Source organism: Lagopus leucura, unplaced genomic scaffold (genome assembly GCF_019238085.1).
Source record: "Lagopus leucura isolate 7727_CA_CO unplaced genomic scaffold, USGS_WTPT01 Super-Scaffold_73, whole genome shotgun sequence".
Classification (NCBI taxonomy): domain Eukaryota; kingdom Metazoa; phylum Chordata; class Aves; order Galliformes; family Phasianidae; genus Lagopus; species Lagopus leucura.
Window position 1 is genome coordinate 13,582,583 of NW_024962252.1, and position 17,735 is coordinate 13,600,317.

The window sequence follows — 17,735 nt, forward strand, 5'->3', positions numbered from 1 at the left end:
AAAAAAAAAAAAAAAAAAAAAAAAAAAAAAAAAAAAAAAAAAAAAAACAAAACTGGAACTTGCTAAAGAAATTCCAGCTGAGGAAAGGTTTTTATCTCTGAGGCCAAACACTGAAGGTTGAAAGCTGAGGTACTTTGAAGAAGGCATTTTTCCATCATGCCTTCTGTTTAAGTTGGCAGTAGCTATTACTGTTACTATACCACTGTGTAGCCAAGGTCATACTCACATTCCAGTTTTGCTTGTATTGTAAAAAGCTTTATGTGTTGGTAAATTCTGACAGGGAAATTGCAGACTGAATCTTACAGCTTTTCTTAAGGATAATATGAGTTGATATCTTAGTTCATTAGTGAAGTGTGAATGCAGTACATATTTTTACATTTCTGTGAATGCTTGGTCTTATGTCAGTGAGCAAGAAGTACCTTCTAATGACTGTGCTTCAGAAAATGCACAAGCATTTTAGGGACTGAAGGAGATATCTACCAAATTTCATGTATTACACCAGTATCCAGTCCAGAATTTTTGGTCCAAAGAAAAGCACGTTATTGAATGTACCTTTTGATTTTGTGGAGCATCAGTCATTTTCAAACTCCCTGATGTGTGCATGCCTACAGATCCACCCCTGGAGATTTAGGCTTCTTCAGAAACTTTACACATGCTGGTGGAATCAGCTCAATTTTCTTGACCACTTTTTGTCAGTCTTTACAGAAATAGTCAGATATCCCAGGAGCCTGGGGACCATTGGTTCCAAACTATAGCTGGCAAGAGACGTATTTACACAGAGTTCATGACCCTCTGTAGGACCTTCTTCATATGTAATCTAGATAACTGGCTTGAACTGGAGACCTAACTTTTAAGAAGCAGGAGTTGGACGAGATGGATACTATTGCTAGCAGCTAAACAGCTGTGTGCTGCTGTTCTTTTCTTTCTTTTGAACTAGATCTGGAGCTCATAAATATTTGTTTAACTTGATTTTTTTTCTGTTCATAAGTGCCTCTTCAACGAAACAAAAGCGTGACTGTGTTGTGAATAGGTAGCTGACTAGCTGAACCTTGGGATTCAGCTACTGTTCCAAGTAAATACAATAAGCTGATTTCTGCCAAGCTTTTAACTTGTAGATTTTAGCCATCTCAGCCAAAATTTTTGTTTCCTTTAGCCTCTTTTGTACTTGATAGTAGATGTTTGCTACGTGTGATTGAATGTGTGAATAAAGGAATGAAAAGAATGAAAGAAACAAATGAAAAATAGCATTAATACCATTTCTATTTCTAGTGAACTCCCCAAGCATGCTGTTTCCTCTGAAATGCCTGTTGTGATATACACTTCTGTTAACAGCAGCTCCTATGTAGACGGCTCTCAGAAACCACAGCAATTGCAAAAAGTCTTCTGCAAAGAGCATCCTGTCCTGTAGGGCTCAGCTGAAATGTTGGCTAGGCAGCCTTTGGGAGGTTGCCTTGACCTGCCTCCTCCCAGTGGTCACTTGAAGGTCCCACCATCCAGACTTTTATATCCAGCAGTTACTACTTTTTGGCACTGCTGAGGTTATTGTCCTGAAAGACAGAAGAATCAGGAAGATGTAGAATGACAGTACTGTCCAAGCACTTAAGGTGTTCAAGTGCATGTTGGTCTTAAAAATGGTAATTGATGTTTTGTTATAGAAGTAACAGAATGGAAGATCTGTTTGTGGTAGTCCTGTGTTGCCTGTAAATAAGTTTATTTGCACCTGCACAGCTGATCTTTGTGCTCACAGCAGAAGTTAGTCACAGAAGTCATCCTGATGCGTGTATTTATTTAAAGTTGTGTACAGAACTCAGGCTGATAAACGGCAGATTTAAAGGTTAACAAATGGGATGCTATAAAACACAGTGACTTGACACTGAACGATTTATGTATCTTCCAGCACTTCCTATGAAAGCAGCGGCACTGTTACAACTGGCCAGAGGTATTTATTAAAATGGAGCGTACCACTGGGACAAGTGGAAGTTATAGAGTATGGGAGCAGTGAGGGCCAAGGAGAGAACTGCAGGTTTCCACCCCAGCACTCTGCTGAAAATGTTATTGTGAACTCTAAGCCAAGTAAGTGACAGCTGTTCTATGCTTATAATTTTTTTTTTGTTAAAATCTATATTTCAATTGTGATGGACTACAAAATGGAATACTGAACACGTGGTGCATGAATTGCTCTGTAACATGACAATAATGCAACCTCTTTCTTAGTAAACCAGGAGTGATAGACAATCTCTTGCCTTGCAAAATGAATTACTTGTATTTGTCCTATTTCAGGGTTTTATGCATGAATGCATAAACAGTTCTAGAGTTTTAAGCCACAAATGTGTATGTACATGAAAAAAGGTTTGCTTTGGTGTGGTTTGCTCTCCCGTGGTTGTGCAAACGTTCTCATTCCATAGTTAAAGCAAGGAGTTTTTTTTCTGTGAAGATGGCAAGCCACCCTCTTGCTGTGGAAGAAGAGCCTGGATACAATTGTTACTGGAGGGCAGAAGTTATTTCTGTGAAGTGGGTAGTATCCTCCAAACGCAGTATCAAGTTCTTCAGGGGAAAAAAAAAAAAAAGAAAGAATGCTTAATGTTAACTTTAATTAATGTTTTTGAAACTATCTTCCAGTAGGTAACTTTTTCCCAGCCTCTCTCCAAAATTGACTTCTGTCTCTGAAGTTTGCAAACTCTTTATGTGCTCATTAATCCCTTCTATAAGCTTGCCAACTACCCTCAAGTGATACGAGTTTCAAAAGTTTACTCAGTAGCTTGCCTTTTATGTGTAAAGAATTATTTTTATATATTTTGTCTAAATATCGTGTTTGTAAGCATGTCTAATATATCTAGATAGTGATCCCTGTTAATGGATTGTAATTTAGATTGCTTTCAGTGCTGGCTTGGGCAATTTTTACACTGCATTTATTTATATTGTGCTCTTTGCCTCATGAATTTTCTCACAGTTATCTTTTAGAACCATCTTAGGGACAGCTGCAGCATTTAATACCCTCCTTATTTTTAGTGGCAGTTAGTGTTGAGCCTTCTGGCTCCTCCCTCTGCAAGTAGCCTCACACTTTTATGGGTACTTGTGTCTCATTTTCAAGGATGTCTTTATTCTTGTAACTCCTTTAAAACATCAAGTGGCTGCTTAAATAATGAGATGAGAACTCTTAAATTATTATTTATCACCTGCTGTATGCATGACACCAAGAATAATGTGCATAAGGGGAGCGTATTAATTAGAATCAGAGTTTCTCTTGTAGGAGCATGTAGGTGGAACAGTTGTGCAACTTTGTGCAGCAGCTTCATTGCTGAATATACCAAGTCTTTCCCAGTCAGCAATATCAGATGGGAAAGTAGGAGATGAGGGGAGAAAAAAAGAAAATCCTTTATCCAAACCATCCTATAGAACCTGCTTGAATTTCATGGTATGTGGTGACATCACAAATAAATGACTTTGCACATCATGTGTTGTCTCAACCATTAGCTTAAACGGTGCTCAGTAGGTAAAAAGTGAGCAGAACTGACTGTTCTCTTACTAAGCTCTGATCATGTAATTAATTCAGTCTTCTAATAGAAAGGATCAAAAGGTAAAAATTAAAAAGCATAGAAAGGATACTAATTATAGAAATGAATATATCTTCCCCCAATTTTGATCAAACATTTATCCCAAATGATCCAACTAAATCAAAGGTGATCACTCATGAAAGGGGGAAGAATGTAGTTTTGCTTTTCACCTGTGGTGCTGTCAGCACTAGCTGTTACTCCAAATGCAGACTTGCCTGAATTGGCCTGCATAGACAAGTTTGAAGAGACACTTAATTGTGTTAGTTATTCTGTAGCAGTGTCCTCTTAGTTCTAGCTTTCTTGGCTGCTAAAGATTAAAGAAGCTGAGAAAATAGGCGTCTTGTAGAGAGAAAGGACTGTTTAGGCTGTGTAATTGTTCTCTGTTGCTTATTTGTGCTTATCAAAATAGCCAGAAATTTCACTGATAGTGCAGCACAACAAGGACAAAAATGATGTCATCTTCAAATAAAAAAAAAAACTTGACCACAAATGACAAAGCATTAAATATGACCTAATCGCCATAAAGTTGTGTTTCCTTCTGCTGTTGAAGTATATCAAGATACTACTGTGGCCTCATACAATGTGGTTGTACTCTGTCTGTTATCAAGACAGCTTAAATATCTAATGGTCAGTAGCATTTTGGGATGCTACAGGCAAAATCCTGGGTTCGCATGAGATAGAATCTTGCAGAGCTGTGATTTCAGCTCTTGTTTCCAGTTTATGTGAACTGGAGAGATGCAGAGTAGTGATGATTCTGTGTAAAATCATTAAATAATGAGGAGACATCTCTTCTATTTCTGGAGAACTGAGAAAGGAGCACTTTTATTTGCAGTATTCTAGGTTACATGCAGGTAAGGTTGAGACTCTCATGTTATTGCTGTGATCAGCAAGGATTCTTGATAGTTTTTGGTTGTGTGCTTGTGAGGATTACTGGTCTTATTGTGGCATATTTTTCTCCACCAAAATTCTTGCTATGAGAAAACAACTACCATAAGTTTATCTCACTGTTCTTGGTTAAATGCAATTGGCACCTTAAGCTGTCTACCATGCTGCAAGAAAGGATAGGACAGTTTAAAGATACAGACTACTGTCAATGCTATGGAAAAAGTAATAGCTGAATTTTAATTTATTTTGTGTAGGTTGTAATATACAACTGCTGAAAGGTTGAAAAGTTTTATTAGTACCTATAAGTCAAGGGCATGCTTCAGCAGTGCTATAGATAGAAGAGAAAAAAAAAAAAAAAAAAAAAGGTTGTGTGAGCATCTTTCTTTAGTGGCAAAAATTATACATTTGCAGCTTTCTACTCAGTTCTGCTTTGTGTAACAGTACTTTTCATCTCTGAATTTTGGAGAACCCATTTATGGGTTTTTCAGTTCATCTCTTTTTAAGCTTTCTTGTCATTTTCCAGGGGATACTGTGTGGCCTAAGGGGAAAGGAGTATGTGGGGAAAGAAAACATTTTTCTTAGCCTGACCTGTTATGCTCTTTCTGTCTTTGATGTGCTTTTGCCCTATTCCAAAACCAATCTCTTTTAGTTAATGAATGTAGAGAAAGATTGAAGCCTCAGCTGTTTGGTGGAGTTCTTGTATTTGTATGGAACTTAGTATGCTTTGTAGTGGAGCAAAGTTATAACTTGTGTTTGTTCCCTGTAACAATATTTGAAGCACAAAACATTTCACTTTTTTTTTCTTTTTTTTCACAAACAGAAAAAACAGCACTTTATGGTATTTCTTTTTCTTTGAGCAGATCAGGACGAGTCTTGTTCCCTGTATTGGAGTTAGTCTTATTTGAAAGCCTGTGAGGATGAGCCTCTAGCATCCTGAGCAGAATCATTGCCTTAATGCTGTGAGGTCTATTGTGTTAATTTTCATCAGCTGAACCATTTGCAGGTTGCAAGACGAAGTTCTTCCCACTAAATCCACATTCTGTTACAGTGAGGCTGTTGCTTACTGTATTTTCCAATCCCTTTAATAGTGCTGGATCATATGAAGAAGCTGAGACCCATTTATAATGCTGAGAAGTTGAATTAATACAGGAAAAAAAGAATATTGTAATTATGAACAGGAAGTTATATATTCTTGATTTTTATTTACTTCTGTTTACTTTGCTGGAAGAACTGCGTTGTATGATATATTTCAGTAATTGGTATTTGAAGTGTGTTTTAGGTGGTTATGAAAAATTTGATTTGTTTTTTTTGGTAAGATATAATACTATAACACTCAGTAAAGTTTCTTAGTGTGACAGATCAGAACTGTGATTCAGGACCTAAAAGGAGCTTGGCAAAGGGATTGTATAATATGGGGATAAACTGAGGTAATAAGTGGTTGGAAAGCTCAAAAGAAGAGACAGTTAACTACACAGCTTCAGTACTTAATGTCAGTTAGTGAATTCCATTCTTCCAGACAATTTTGTTGATACATGCATTGTTTTTGCCTTCTCTGTTTAAGTTACTGAAAGTGATGGATTCAACATTCACATCTGACCTATTAGTTTTATTTGTTGGTTTTTTTTTCTTTCATTTTTTTTTCTTTTGTCCAGGGTGATTACAGGTAACCTGCTTATTATGGTCCTGGGAGAATGAACATTTTAAAGGCTCCTGAATTTTAAGGGATCCTGAATTTTATTATTTGCTCTGTCATGGATTTAGATTTTTCCTCATGGGTATGTCTTGATGTTCCGCACCTTGGTTTCCTCACCAATAAAATATGCTGTGCACAATCTGTCTGCAAGGGATCTATTAGAGACTACAGTTCTAAAAACCACCCACATCTGATTGAGTACCGTGGATAATTGTGCTTTCTCACAGAAGAACTGAAGGGTAATCCATGACTGTTCAAGCACAAGCCTATTGCTAACCTCAATTTTAAGTTTTTGTTATTTTAGATTATCTAAGCATTGTAAGTATTTAGGTTAGATGTTAGGAAAAAATCTCTTCTCATAGAAAGTGGTGAGGCTTCCCAGGGAAGTGGTGGAGTCACCATCCTTTGGAAGTTTTCAAGAAAAGGGTACTTGTGGTACTGAATGACATGGCTTAGAGGACATGGTGGGGGTAGGTCAGCAGTTGGACTAGTTGATCTTAGCGGTCTTTTCCAACCTTAATGATTCTATGATTCCAAATTAATCGCTGCATTTGTTATGATGTCTTTTTTTGCCCCCTCAATGATCTGTAGTAGTTGAAGGATCTTACCTGTTGACCATTTCCTTGTTTTATTGTTTATTAGGGATTTTCTGTTCTTCTATTGGCTTTTGAGAAAGCTTATTGCAGGGTTGTATCCTATTGAATGGTATTCATTCAGTCAAAGAGGACAAGCTGAATTTGTGAAAAGAGCGCAATAAGTAAATTAAATGCTGCCAGTGTTCTTATGATGAAAAAGAGGATGGGTAAAAGAATGGTGAATACAACTTATTTTTAATCCAGTCCTAAATATTTCTTTCCAAAAGCTATAAAAATACAGTCAAAGGCAAATTTGTAATTTTATTGTAAAAGTGTGCTATGTTCACTATATTCTACTCTAGAAGAATCAGAAATTGACCTTCACTTGTAGATCATCCTTCTACAAACAGTAACTGAGAATATGTCTGTTTCACTGCTCTTTGAAGATGAGTATAGGAACATACTGTTTTTTTCTTAGACCCCAGCATGTATTGTTTTGAGTTTGCAATTTCTTCAAACTGTTGATGGATGGTCAAATGTGGATTCTGTGCTGAGATGAAATCCTGCTTGGTGCTGCCGTGGCAGTGACTGCACTGAGTTTTCTGTTTTCTGATCCTCGAGGCAGCTCAAAAAACAAAAAGTGAGCTGTGAAAGTTTTTCACACTGTTACATTTAATACTAGGCAGTAGAGACTCCGAAGAAACAAAGAGAGAGAGGCATAAACATATTGCACTGTGTGAGAAGCTTGTGCATGTCAGCAGCATCTCAGCTTTCTGTTGCTAATCACGTTCATTAGGAATGATACACAGCATAGGCTATTGCATGTGGAAAGAAGTATTTCATTTTAATTGAAAAGATGAAAGAGAAAATGAGCAAGACCCATCTGTACAGCAATATATCATGCAATGATGAGTGTAGGAGATGGCAGTAAAATGAAAAAAAATAATTAGCACATTTTTATTCGTGACAAAATTTTATTTTTTGTTTCACAGGTCTGCAGTTCACAATAAAAATTGAACCTCAGCTCTGCTAAACTATGACTTCTTTACTTTTCTGATGGGACTTAGAAGGTTAAATCTGTACTCTCTTCCCATTTGCTTGTTTTTTAGATCTCTGCTGTTTTTGTTTGTTGTCAAACGTAGTAGTAACACAACACTGACATGCAGACGTGATACTTCTGAGTTTCCTTCTGCTTTATGCAATCAGTTCTTGTAGATCTCGGAGTGTTACCAGGGAAACAGGTGGGGTGTCTGATGGGCCACAGTTTGCGCTTGTGCTGTTGTCAGTGTCTCACTCAATGGAAGGGCAGAAGTAGCGCTGCTGTCAGCTGTTGCCATTGAAGCTGACTTTTGCTGGTTTGTCTAATTAGAACTGTAGAGTTAAGGAAGGAAAATAATAGGAAGGAAATAGTAAGTTTTGTCATAGCTTTAAGGCTTGGATGACTGTAATAGAATGTCCAAAGTAAGCAAGACTTAAGTATTAAATGGCATATCAACTCCAGCATTGGTGATAAGGATTTAAATTGATGAAAATAGCATGAATTGCTAGTTGAACCAACTTTCATCTCTGTGACATATGTGTAGACTAACAATGTAAATCTTTGTTACAAAGCTAGTCTGTGTGCTAAAGCAGATGTAACATGTTCATAAATGTAAACTGCCGTTGATATATGTGAACAAAAGGCCAGAGATTTTAAATAAATCTCACTTCAAACACAGCAAACTGGTGACATGAAATAGTTCTCTACTTGAGAAGATAAGTTTTCAGCTGGTGGATTATGCATAGAATAAATCAGATGCTACATTTTTGTCTCACCTACTTAGGAAGAGAATCTTCTCTTTGTTTTTCAAATGATTTTTTTCATGTTCAGTTCCTAGAATCCTTTTCCTGGTTTGCCAGGGTTCTCATTCACATCTTGACACAGAGTGGTGAAAGAAGCTGAAATCTAGCTATGCTCAAGGGAGTATGGAAGAGGGAGGTAAAGCTCTTCACAGCATGGTTTCCACATGAGTAACAGATAATCTAGTCTGAACTCCAATAGAAACCTCTGGCAGCTTGGCGACTTGCAGACCTGTCTCAGGATTAATGCAGTACTTTGTGTAAGCACGTTCATGCATGTACTTTCTCTGCCTGTTTATGTTGGTGTTTGTCTTCTCACATCCAGTTCCTTTCATACTCTTTACACCCGTGCAGTTGCACTATAGAGGCTGCGTGCAGCTTCTCTTTCTTTTCATGGGGCAGAGGTTTCCAGTTCCTTTCCATCCTCCATTGGCCCCTCTGGGACCCTGAAAGAGGAAGGGGTGAGAAAGAAATGTTACCTCTTTCATTCCACAGTCCCTTTGTTTCCAGGATGTTCCATCCTCATGGAGACAGAGGGACGGGAGGAGCTCTGACCTGTAACTGCAATCAGGATGCAGCCCAGGAAAACACAGCTGTCCTGCTGGTGTACCACAGAGCAACTGCCTGCATACTCCGTGCCTGTAGCTGCATTGGACCTCCCGTTTTCCTGTCTTCTGACATAACTGTTTCTGTCACCAGAAAAAAATATTTATCATGTTTTACCTCTACAATTCCCCGCATTGTCAGGATTATCTGGAGTTTAATATAATCCCTAAGCCATGCTCATGATGTATGAGCTACTTCTGTTTCTTCTTAAAATGTTTTGCTTGATGTTCTTGCCTAATTTTACTTGTGAGTAGTATAGCACTATAAATTGCTTGCATTTGATACCTTGCACAGTATTTGCAGTCGCAAGCTGTTGATATTATTTGCGCTAATATTATACTCAAGCTGTGTGAATAAGCAGTTTTGTGGTTGGACAGTAATTTTTGTGCAACCTGTTTCTTTGGTGCTCAGATCTGACACAATATTGGGGTAGGTCTCAGCGTTACGTAATTACCACTTAAGAGCTGTCAGAAAGGCAAAGCTTGTTAAAAAGACTTGCCAGAGTTAAGACTTGGGAGGTTTGTTTCCCAGATCTCTTTTAAGTGTGATTGATGGCTTCTGGGACTCAGTTCTTTATCTGTGATTAAAGGCCTCAAAAAATCCCATCTTGCATGGCAGTGAGAATAAATACATTAAAGAATTTTGTAAACTCAGATTATCAGATTCAATAATTAAGTTCCTAGAAATTACTTGTAAATGCTTACATGACTGAAGTGTGATTAGAATTTATTCCCTTGCGGGGGTTAGGCTCAATAAAGCCTCCTCATGTTCATGATAATGCTTCTCATGTTGGACAATGATGATGATATGTCCAGACTGTATTGGTAATTAGGCCAGCTTCTAAGTCTGAATTCACTAATTTATGTTCTGCTGATCTCAGGATTTTGTTGCTTGTCGCTTAGTAGTGTGGGTATGTGCTTCTTCTTCCTGTACAATGTTGTTAATAACATTGATAGTTACAATTTAGGGTCATGGTATAAAGTTACATGAGTACAGCTATTCATCTTTTCGTTGATGGCTGCAAACTGAGCTTTTGTTTTCTAACATTATTCCTGGTTTTCCATTTGCTTCTGTTTCCAAACCTAGAGACCAGTACAACCCTGTAAACATTATGGAGTTTGGATCTGATAGTTTTATGAAACCAGAATTGAACTAGATTTGAACTACAGCAGCTCATACTTTTCAGGGGTACGCAACCATTGAGATCATGAGTTTGATCTGGCATAAAAGAACGAAATGTGATTAAAGAAGTCTGCTTTTCTTTTTTTCCATTCATCTATGGGCTTGTTTGCCTTCAGATTCTCTCCCTGAAGCTGGGGTTTTGGGTTCCCAAGACTACTTTTTTGGTACTTTCCTGGAATTTCAGTCAGCTATTGAAACAGTGTTGTCAAAGAAAACCTGAAAACAAAACCTGCATGCATGCTTTGCTGAGGTGCCTATGGAAACAGGACCAGCGTGTGTAAGCAAGGCAAAAGGCACAAATAGGAGTGATGTCGTGGGAGGAGTTGTCAAGTGCTTGGCTTACATAACTGTGTGTGCAGGAAGCTCGTTCAGCATCTAAAAATAAAATCCTTGTTTTCTTTGTCACTGGCTGTAAGATTTGTAAAGAATTTTCTGACAGAAGGACTTGGAAGGTAGAAGAAGAGACTTCCACTGCATACTGCTGCCGTTGGGTACAGCAGGGCAGTTTCCACCACCCACTTTCCAGTGAAAGTGGGATATTTTGTTAAAAAGGTTTTTTGTTTTTGTTTTCAAAGGGAAAGGATGTAGTATTTAGCAATGAGCATCAGTATCAACTGTTAAATAAATTACAATATCACCAATGTTCCCAGTATTCTTAATCTTTTTCCCAGCTGAGTTGATCAGTTGCTATGATAGATGGCTTGAGTTTCATCATATCGTATAAATAATCTTTTCTATTTGCATCAATAAAACTAATTCCACTTGACCATCTTAGGGAGAATATTTTTTTTAATCTATTATCCATAGCAGCTAGAAAGAGTTTGTCCTCTGTATTTTGCATTGCAGTGTATTCAGAAGTGCAGGATCTTATACCAAGTTGTATAGGAAGAATTCCTAAATTGCAGTAATTGAATTTTGGACCTTATTAGTGCTTTCTGGTTTTCCTTCTGTAAGTTAATTCTCAAGATGTTTGGAAAACTAGAAACTATCTTCCTTAAGGTGCAAGACTACCTCTGGCCCCAACCTCATCCTTCCTGAAGAGTGAACATTATAAACTGAACTGTGGGGTGCTCTCTGTCTGCTGTTCCTTTTAAGGAAAATCACAGAAAAACTTGCAGGAAAATCCCACATCTAAAACAAAGCAATGGAGCAATTCTGATGGCGTGGAAATATTTTTAAATATATTATTGCCATATCATCATTTTTAATACATTTAGGATAAACTGTCTCATGACATCCTTCCAGTTTATTGTGAAGTGATCAAGAATTCATCTGGTATCATGATGATTTCATTTCCAGCACACTGCACAAATGTATTAGGTTGAAATGTAGACGTAAGTGTTGTGGAAGGGACTTGTTTTTTAATTATTTGTTCTGAGTGCGTAGTTCTGTTCAAGTAGCAATGCCTTATGCCTTTCTCAACAGCAGCTTTTCAAGTTACCTCCTACATACATAACTTCTCCTCAGATCCTGGATGATTTTTATGCTCAAAATGAGGATTGAATCTTTTCCAAATTTCTTTCCTTCGTAACTCTTGATGTTTCAGTATGTTGCCTGGCTACGCACAGATGGCTCAGTGGGAGGAAGCAATGTAAGTGTGCTCAGCTTCAAAGACCATATCACAAATGGCAAGTCAAATTTGGGATCTATCAGCCTTTCAGCATTTTCTTCAAATCTGGCATGTTCTTCAAGCATGTCATTAACTTCGTGTTGCCCTTCAATGATGCTGCAGCTTTAGTCTGGAAGCTTTAGTCTTTCTCAGTTGGTTATGGCTTTTACATGTGAATCACAGAATCATAGAAACTTTATAGTTGGAAGGAACCTCTGAGGGCCATCTAGTCCAGTTCCCCCTGCAAAGAACAGGGACACACACATCAATCAGGTTGCCCAGGGCCTGATCCATCTTCACCTTGAAAGTCTCCAGGATGGGGCATCAACCACATCTCTGGACAACCTGTTCCAGTGTCTTTCCACTCTCTCTGTAAAAGGTCTTTTTCTCATATCTAATTTAAATCTACCCTCTTCACGCTTGAAGCCATTTCTCCTTGTTCAATCACCATATTCATGAACTTGCCTTTAGTATTATGCATTGCCTGACTTCCGTGCTCTGCATATCTCAGTCAAAATAATCTGAGGACTTTGAATTTTTCTGATGCATTGGTTCTCAGTTCACATCAAGAGGTTGTTTTCAAAGCAATTTATATTGATTTTTGATCCATGTGGGGGAAAAGGTCATCGCTATAACTATGCTTGAAGCAAATCTTGTCAAGATTAGTTACTTTGCAGTATATGAGATACTCAGGAAGGTATTTGTTAACCATCTTCCACTTTAATATGACATGCAATACAGAAATACTTGCAAGAGTACTTGCATTATTGAGACTAATACTAGATGAGGCTTCTGTTTTATGTACTTGTCATTTGGATGTATGTAATATTACTTGAAAAAATCCTCCTCATCAGGAATTAAATAGAAGTTTTGAATTGGAAGGGACTGCCTGAGCCATTATGTCTGCTTATCTAGTAACAGACATCTAATTTATAGGTATCTGCATCTACTTTAGTCATGGCAGCACTTTTTTTCCCCTTTAGCGGCATGAATCTATCATATCAACTCACAGTTGAGAAACAGAAGACAGCAGAAGCTTGTAGAAAATGTGTCTGAGTAACAAATCATCATGGTAAATAAATCAGTCCCGTGGTAATTCTTTGAGATCAAGAACAGGGCATGTTCAGTTCAGGAGTACAATACCCAATATGCCTGTAGTACCCATGAGAATTTAAAATTGTGTGGAGCCGGATAGACGGCAATCCCGAGGGATTGGTGCTATGCCAGCACCCGTTAAAGCAGCTGCTGCTGTGCTGGCCATGCAGTGAGATCTGCAGCTGCTGGCCACGCTCCATAGCAGAGCAGTGTGCAGCCATGGGTCTGCCGGTGTGGTGCAGAGCAGGTCAGCTAGGAGTGGGCACAGGAAGGTTGGCTGCTAGGAAGGGAAAAACACCATTGGAATGAGTCTTTAATTCACGTCCTGGCTTATGTTGGTCCCAGAGCATGACAGAGCTCCTCTAAATAAAGATGGTAAGGAGTCATTTTCCCCTTTGACCACATCTAAGCATTTTTTCTATACATATATTTATGCACAAATACTAATTTTGCCTGAACCAAGTTAAGCAGATTTTAACCACACCCAGGGAGTTTCCTGCGGGCTTTGTGAGTGGATTGATGTTAATGGGCTGAAATTGCTTTTGCTTCAATTATAATTACTTCAAATCAGGTAAAGCTGGTGAATTTAACATGATGGTCCAGAACACAGGGCTGGGAAATGAGCAGGTAGAAGTTTTAGTATTATACTCACATAAACTCTACCAAGGATCAGTTTAACTTAGCAGCAAAAATTAATTTTTTTTTCCTTCCCTTTAAAGAAATTGGTAGCTTTTTTTTTTTTTTCCTTCATGGATCTGTCTTGAATACTTTAAAAAATAATGCTGAGTAAGGGATTAGGCATTTTGCATGAATTTTTGGTTGTTGGCACTAAACTTGCCTGCTGCAAGGAGGCACAAATTCTTCTGGTGATATCTTAGCAACAAAGGATTTGATGAAAAAATTCCTCTACTGACTTGCATGTCATGCCAAGCTTTTACCCTTGATCTGTAGGTGGAATGCAAAACTTTGCATCTTAAGTGAGATACATGGTTATTGGTTACAGCAGATGGCATTCTCCTTCTGCCCAAGCACACCATTCTCTGCAGCATGTCGGATGTGTGGAGATGGGAAGAACTATCCCTGAATTCCTGTGTTGCTTTTTTTTTTTTTTTTTTTTTTTCCCACATTAAAATACAATAAAATTGTTTTGGAGCTTGATAGCAGGAGTGGCTTAGAAATGGGAAGGAAATGACTTTATCATTTCTAAAACTTTTCAAAGTACAAAAAAAATAATCTACCATATCATCTGCCTTGGAATGAAACCAAGAGTTTATCAGTGCTTTCTATGGAGAAAAAGAGAGAACACCTCTTCAAGCTACCCACCAATGTAATGGTCAGGGAACATTTTTAGCGGGCAGAACTTTGGCTCTGCACTGAGAAACATATCTGATGAACAGACTGCATTCCCCTCCCCCCTCACCACTACCACCTACTTTCACCCAGGAAATATCATCCATCAGACAGTTCTGAGCTCAGTCAACTGATAGTTAATGTATTGTTAGCCACTAAGGATTCTGCAACCTAACCTAAACCCTTCTGTTTTAAAAGATGTTGAGGAGCCCTTTCAGGACCCATTTCAGTGGTGAAGTTGCTGTAATTTTTAATTCATTATCCTGATAGAAATCAAGTGGTGAAATCTAAGAGAATTCTCTTCCAATGAGGGCATTGTTATGATCTCAGTTATTTTTCTGCTTCATTTTCTGCCTGCTAAGGACCTCCAGGAAAGAACAATTGCCATGGCTGTTGATATCTGCTGTGGCTGACCATTACAATTTCATTTTAATTTGTCATCTTGGGACATCAAAGATGGAAACAGGCACTCTTTATTTACTGTTTGTTGTTGTTGTTTTCTTTTCTGTACTAAGAACTTGGTTGAGCTTAAAATGACTTCAGTTTGTTTTTTCTAAATGACAGAATTTCATTTGCCAGGTTATTTTATTTGCTTTGACACTCTCTTTGCTTCCTTTTTATCTTGATTTATTAAAATATTATAAAACTTGCATGATGCAGACAAAATAGGTGGCCATTAGTGAATGAAATTCAAGATTTATCCCTTATTCTCAAGGCTGAAACTAGAATATTTATAAAAGCATTTGGAGATGCAGGAGGGAGTAAAGGAGATCTGTTTTGTGGTGTGATAGCAGCACAAGGAAAATCCATAGATATAAGTAGTTAAAACTTGCTGTATGGCCTATTTTGAAGACTACAACACAAAGTCTTTCTGACTGAGTGCTTGCTGTTGTACATTGCTGAATAGTGCCCTATTTCTGATTTGCTTTTAACTCTGTCTTTATGAAACTGCAAGGAGTGATCCTGGCTTTTAAACTTCAGAAATAGTCATAGAATCATAGAATGGTTTGGGTTGGAAAGGACCTTTAGGGTCAAGTTCAACGTCCCTGCTATGGGCAGGAATTAAACCTGCAAGGTAATTTGAAGCCCCATGCAGCCTTGCCTTGAACACCAGGTATGGAGCATCCACGACCTTACTGGACAATCTGTTCCAGTGTCTCACCACCCTCACAATAAAAAATTCCTTCCTGATATCTAGACTAAATCTACTTTCTTCCAGTTTAAAGCCATTTCCCCCCCATCCTGTTGCTACATGCCCTTGTAAAAAGTCCCTCCACAGCTTTCCTGTCAGTCCCCTTCAGGTACAGGAAGGCTGCTATAAGGTTCCCCCAGAAACTTCTCTTCCCTGTACTGAAGAGCTCTAGTTTTCTCAGCTCATCAGTAATATAGCTGAAATTCACTCAGGTGAAAGTATCCATCCTATACAAGGGAATTATCACAGTTTTTCAGCTCTTCACGGCATTGTGGCTTTAAGTTTTGTGTTGGTCAGCCCCATGAGTATAAATTTTGGAAATATTTGTGATGTGTTTTTCAGTGCTGCAGTTTGCTTTGTTTAGCTGTGGAATTTATAAATGACGTGTAGGTGAACAGGCTTCTGCCAGAAACTCGGCTAACTACTAATTACTTAGAATCAGGCTTAATTTTGTTTTGTAAACTTCTGGTACAGAAATTTGTGGCAAAAATTATTTCATTTGTGTTCTTTACAATGCTGAATGTATTATTCAGATTTCAACCAGATTTTACCAGATTTATAACCCTGAGTGTTGCCCAGTTGAAATCAGCAATTTGATTTGACTAAGAACTAGGAATTCTAATTGGAAATTATTGTTGAGATTACTTAGTAAAAAGGCTTAACCTTGCAGAAGAAGAGAGATTCAAGGAGAGATTTTCAGATATTGTTTTTTCAAGTATTTGGAGTGGAGAAAATGAAAATGCAGCCTAATGAAAGTTCATGGTCTACAATTGCAGAAGCGTTAAAATTTTGTATTGTGTATGTGTAAATATGTGTAAAAAAAACAATTCTGACCAGCACCTAAAAGCTCTTCCTCCTAGGTCTGTCTACTTTGGATTTATTTCCTTTCATTGCATACAGTAAATATAATGATCTTTTCCTAAAGACTGATTTGTTTGTGAGGATAAGAAAGGCTCCATTGTGCTTTCAATTAACATTCAGAACAGGCAAAGGAGAGTGGGTGAAAGTTGCATCTATTCTCTGCTTGGGTAAATGGTGTAAGTGCAGTTGTTCCTAAATCCTTTCATTCCATTTAGCAGAACATCTAAAAGCATGAGAGTAATTTTCAGTTTTCTGGGCAAGAGCAAGATCTCCAGTTTACATTGTGTTTTCCTGCAGTAAAGTGGAGAATTCGTAAATTAAGTAACCCTTAGCATTTCCCTTAGATCTTGTGATTTTTCAGCCTTCAAGAATTCAGACGGATTCCTGCCTTAATGTAGTGGATTATGTAAATGTCCAGTGATGGCCTTGATCTGTATGATAGTGTTGTGTTTGGTCTGTTGTATTTTGTTGGGCTCCTGGTTGGTGTTTTATTCCATTCTGGTCCCAGCCACGCAGTGCTGACATCCATCTGCCCTGCCCACCACACATGGCACAACGTGGCCATCCCTGTGCTGCTGCCAGCCTGCAGGCCAGGGCCCCTGTGCTCCTGCAGCAGGCTGTGGAGTTACCTGGGAGGAAGAGGCTGCCTGGGATCAGCAGCATGCCAGTGAGTGCTCCTGGTCTTCCACCAGCTGCAGTCCTCAGATTAATAGCAAAATCACAGAATATCCTGTGTTAAAAGGGACCCACAAGAGCCACTGAGACCTCAGGAGCACTCAAAATTCAAACCATGTTTTGAGAGCATTCTCCTTGTATGACGGGGTTTGGCACATAGACGTGGTCTACGTAGCTAGAATTAGATTTACTTCATATTCTTGCCAGCACAGTCTTGAAAACCTCCTGGTCAGGATGATTTGCTTCCCGCAGACTAGCTTCCAAAACTGTGGCTTGGAGTTGGATCTTGAATGCTGCACTGCATGAGATAAATAATCTGCAGGGGTTTCCTGGAAAAATAGTCCAGCCTGGTTCCTGTCATTCCAAAGGGAAACATGCCGACTCTGTGTGAGTCAGTGTGGGGCTTGGGGGGGAGAGAGTGTTGTTTCTGCAAGAGCTGTATAGCCATCCCTCTGCTAGAATCATGTCTGGGAGCCAAGGTGTTAGCAGTGCTTCAGAAATTTTGCACATTAAACTGCCTATTTGATCCTATTAGTCAGAATATTTTTTCTCAGTTAGCGTTTCTTTGTAAACTTATGTACTTACTAATGGCTTGGGCAAGATATTTCTGCTGCTGCTA

At 38.4% G+C, this 17,735-nt stretch overlaps 1 protein-coding gene across 8 annotated transcripts in view; it reads left to right on the plus strand.

The window, feature by feature from the left end:
* The window catches only part of ARHGEF10 (Rho guanine nucleotide exchange factor 10), a 111,798-nt gene that overhangs the window by 52,845 nt on the left and 41,218 nt on the right, over positions 1 to 17,735 (plus strand). For all 8 annotated transcript variants that reach the window (XM_042881135.1, XM_042881173.1, XM_042881191.1 and 5 more), the window contains one exon: positions 1,898 to 2,073. In XM_042881135.1, coding sequence (XP_042737069.1) covers positions 1,898 to 2,073 — 176 coding nt within the window. The remainder of the gene's footprint in view (positions 1 to 1,897; positions 2,074 to 17,735) is intronic.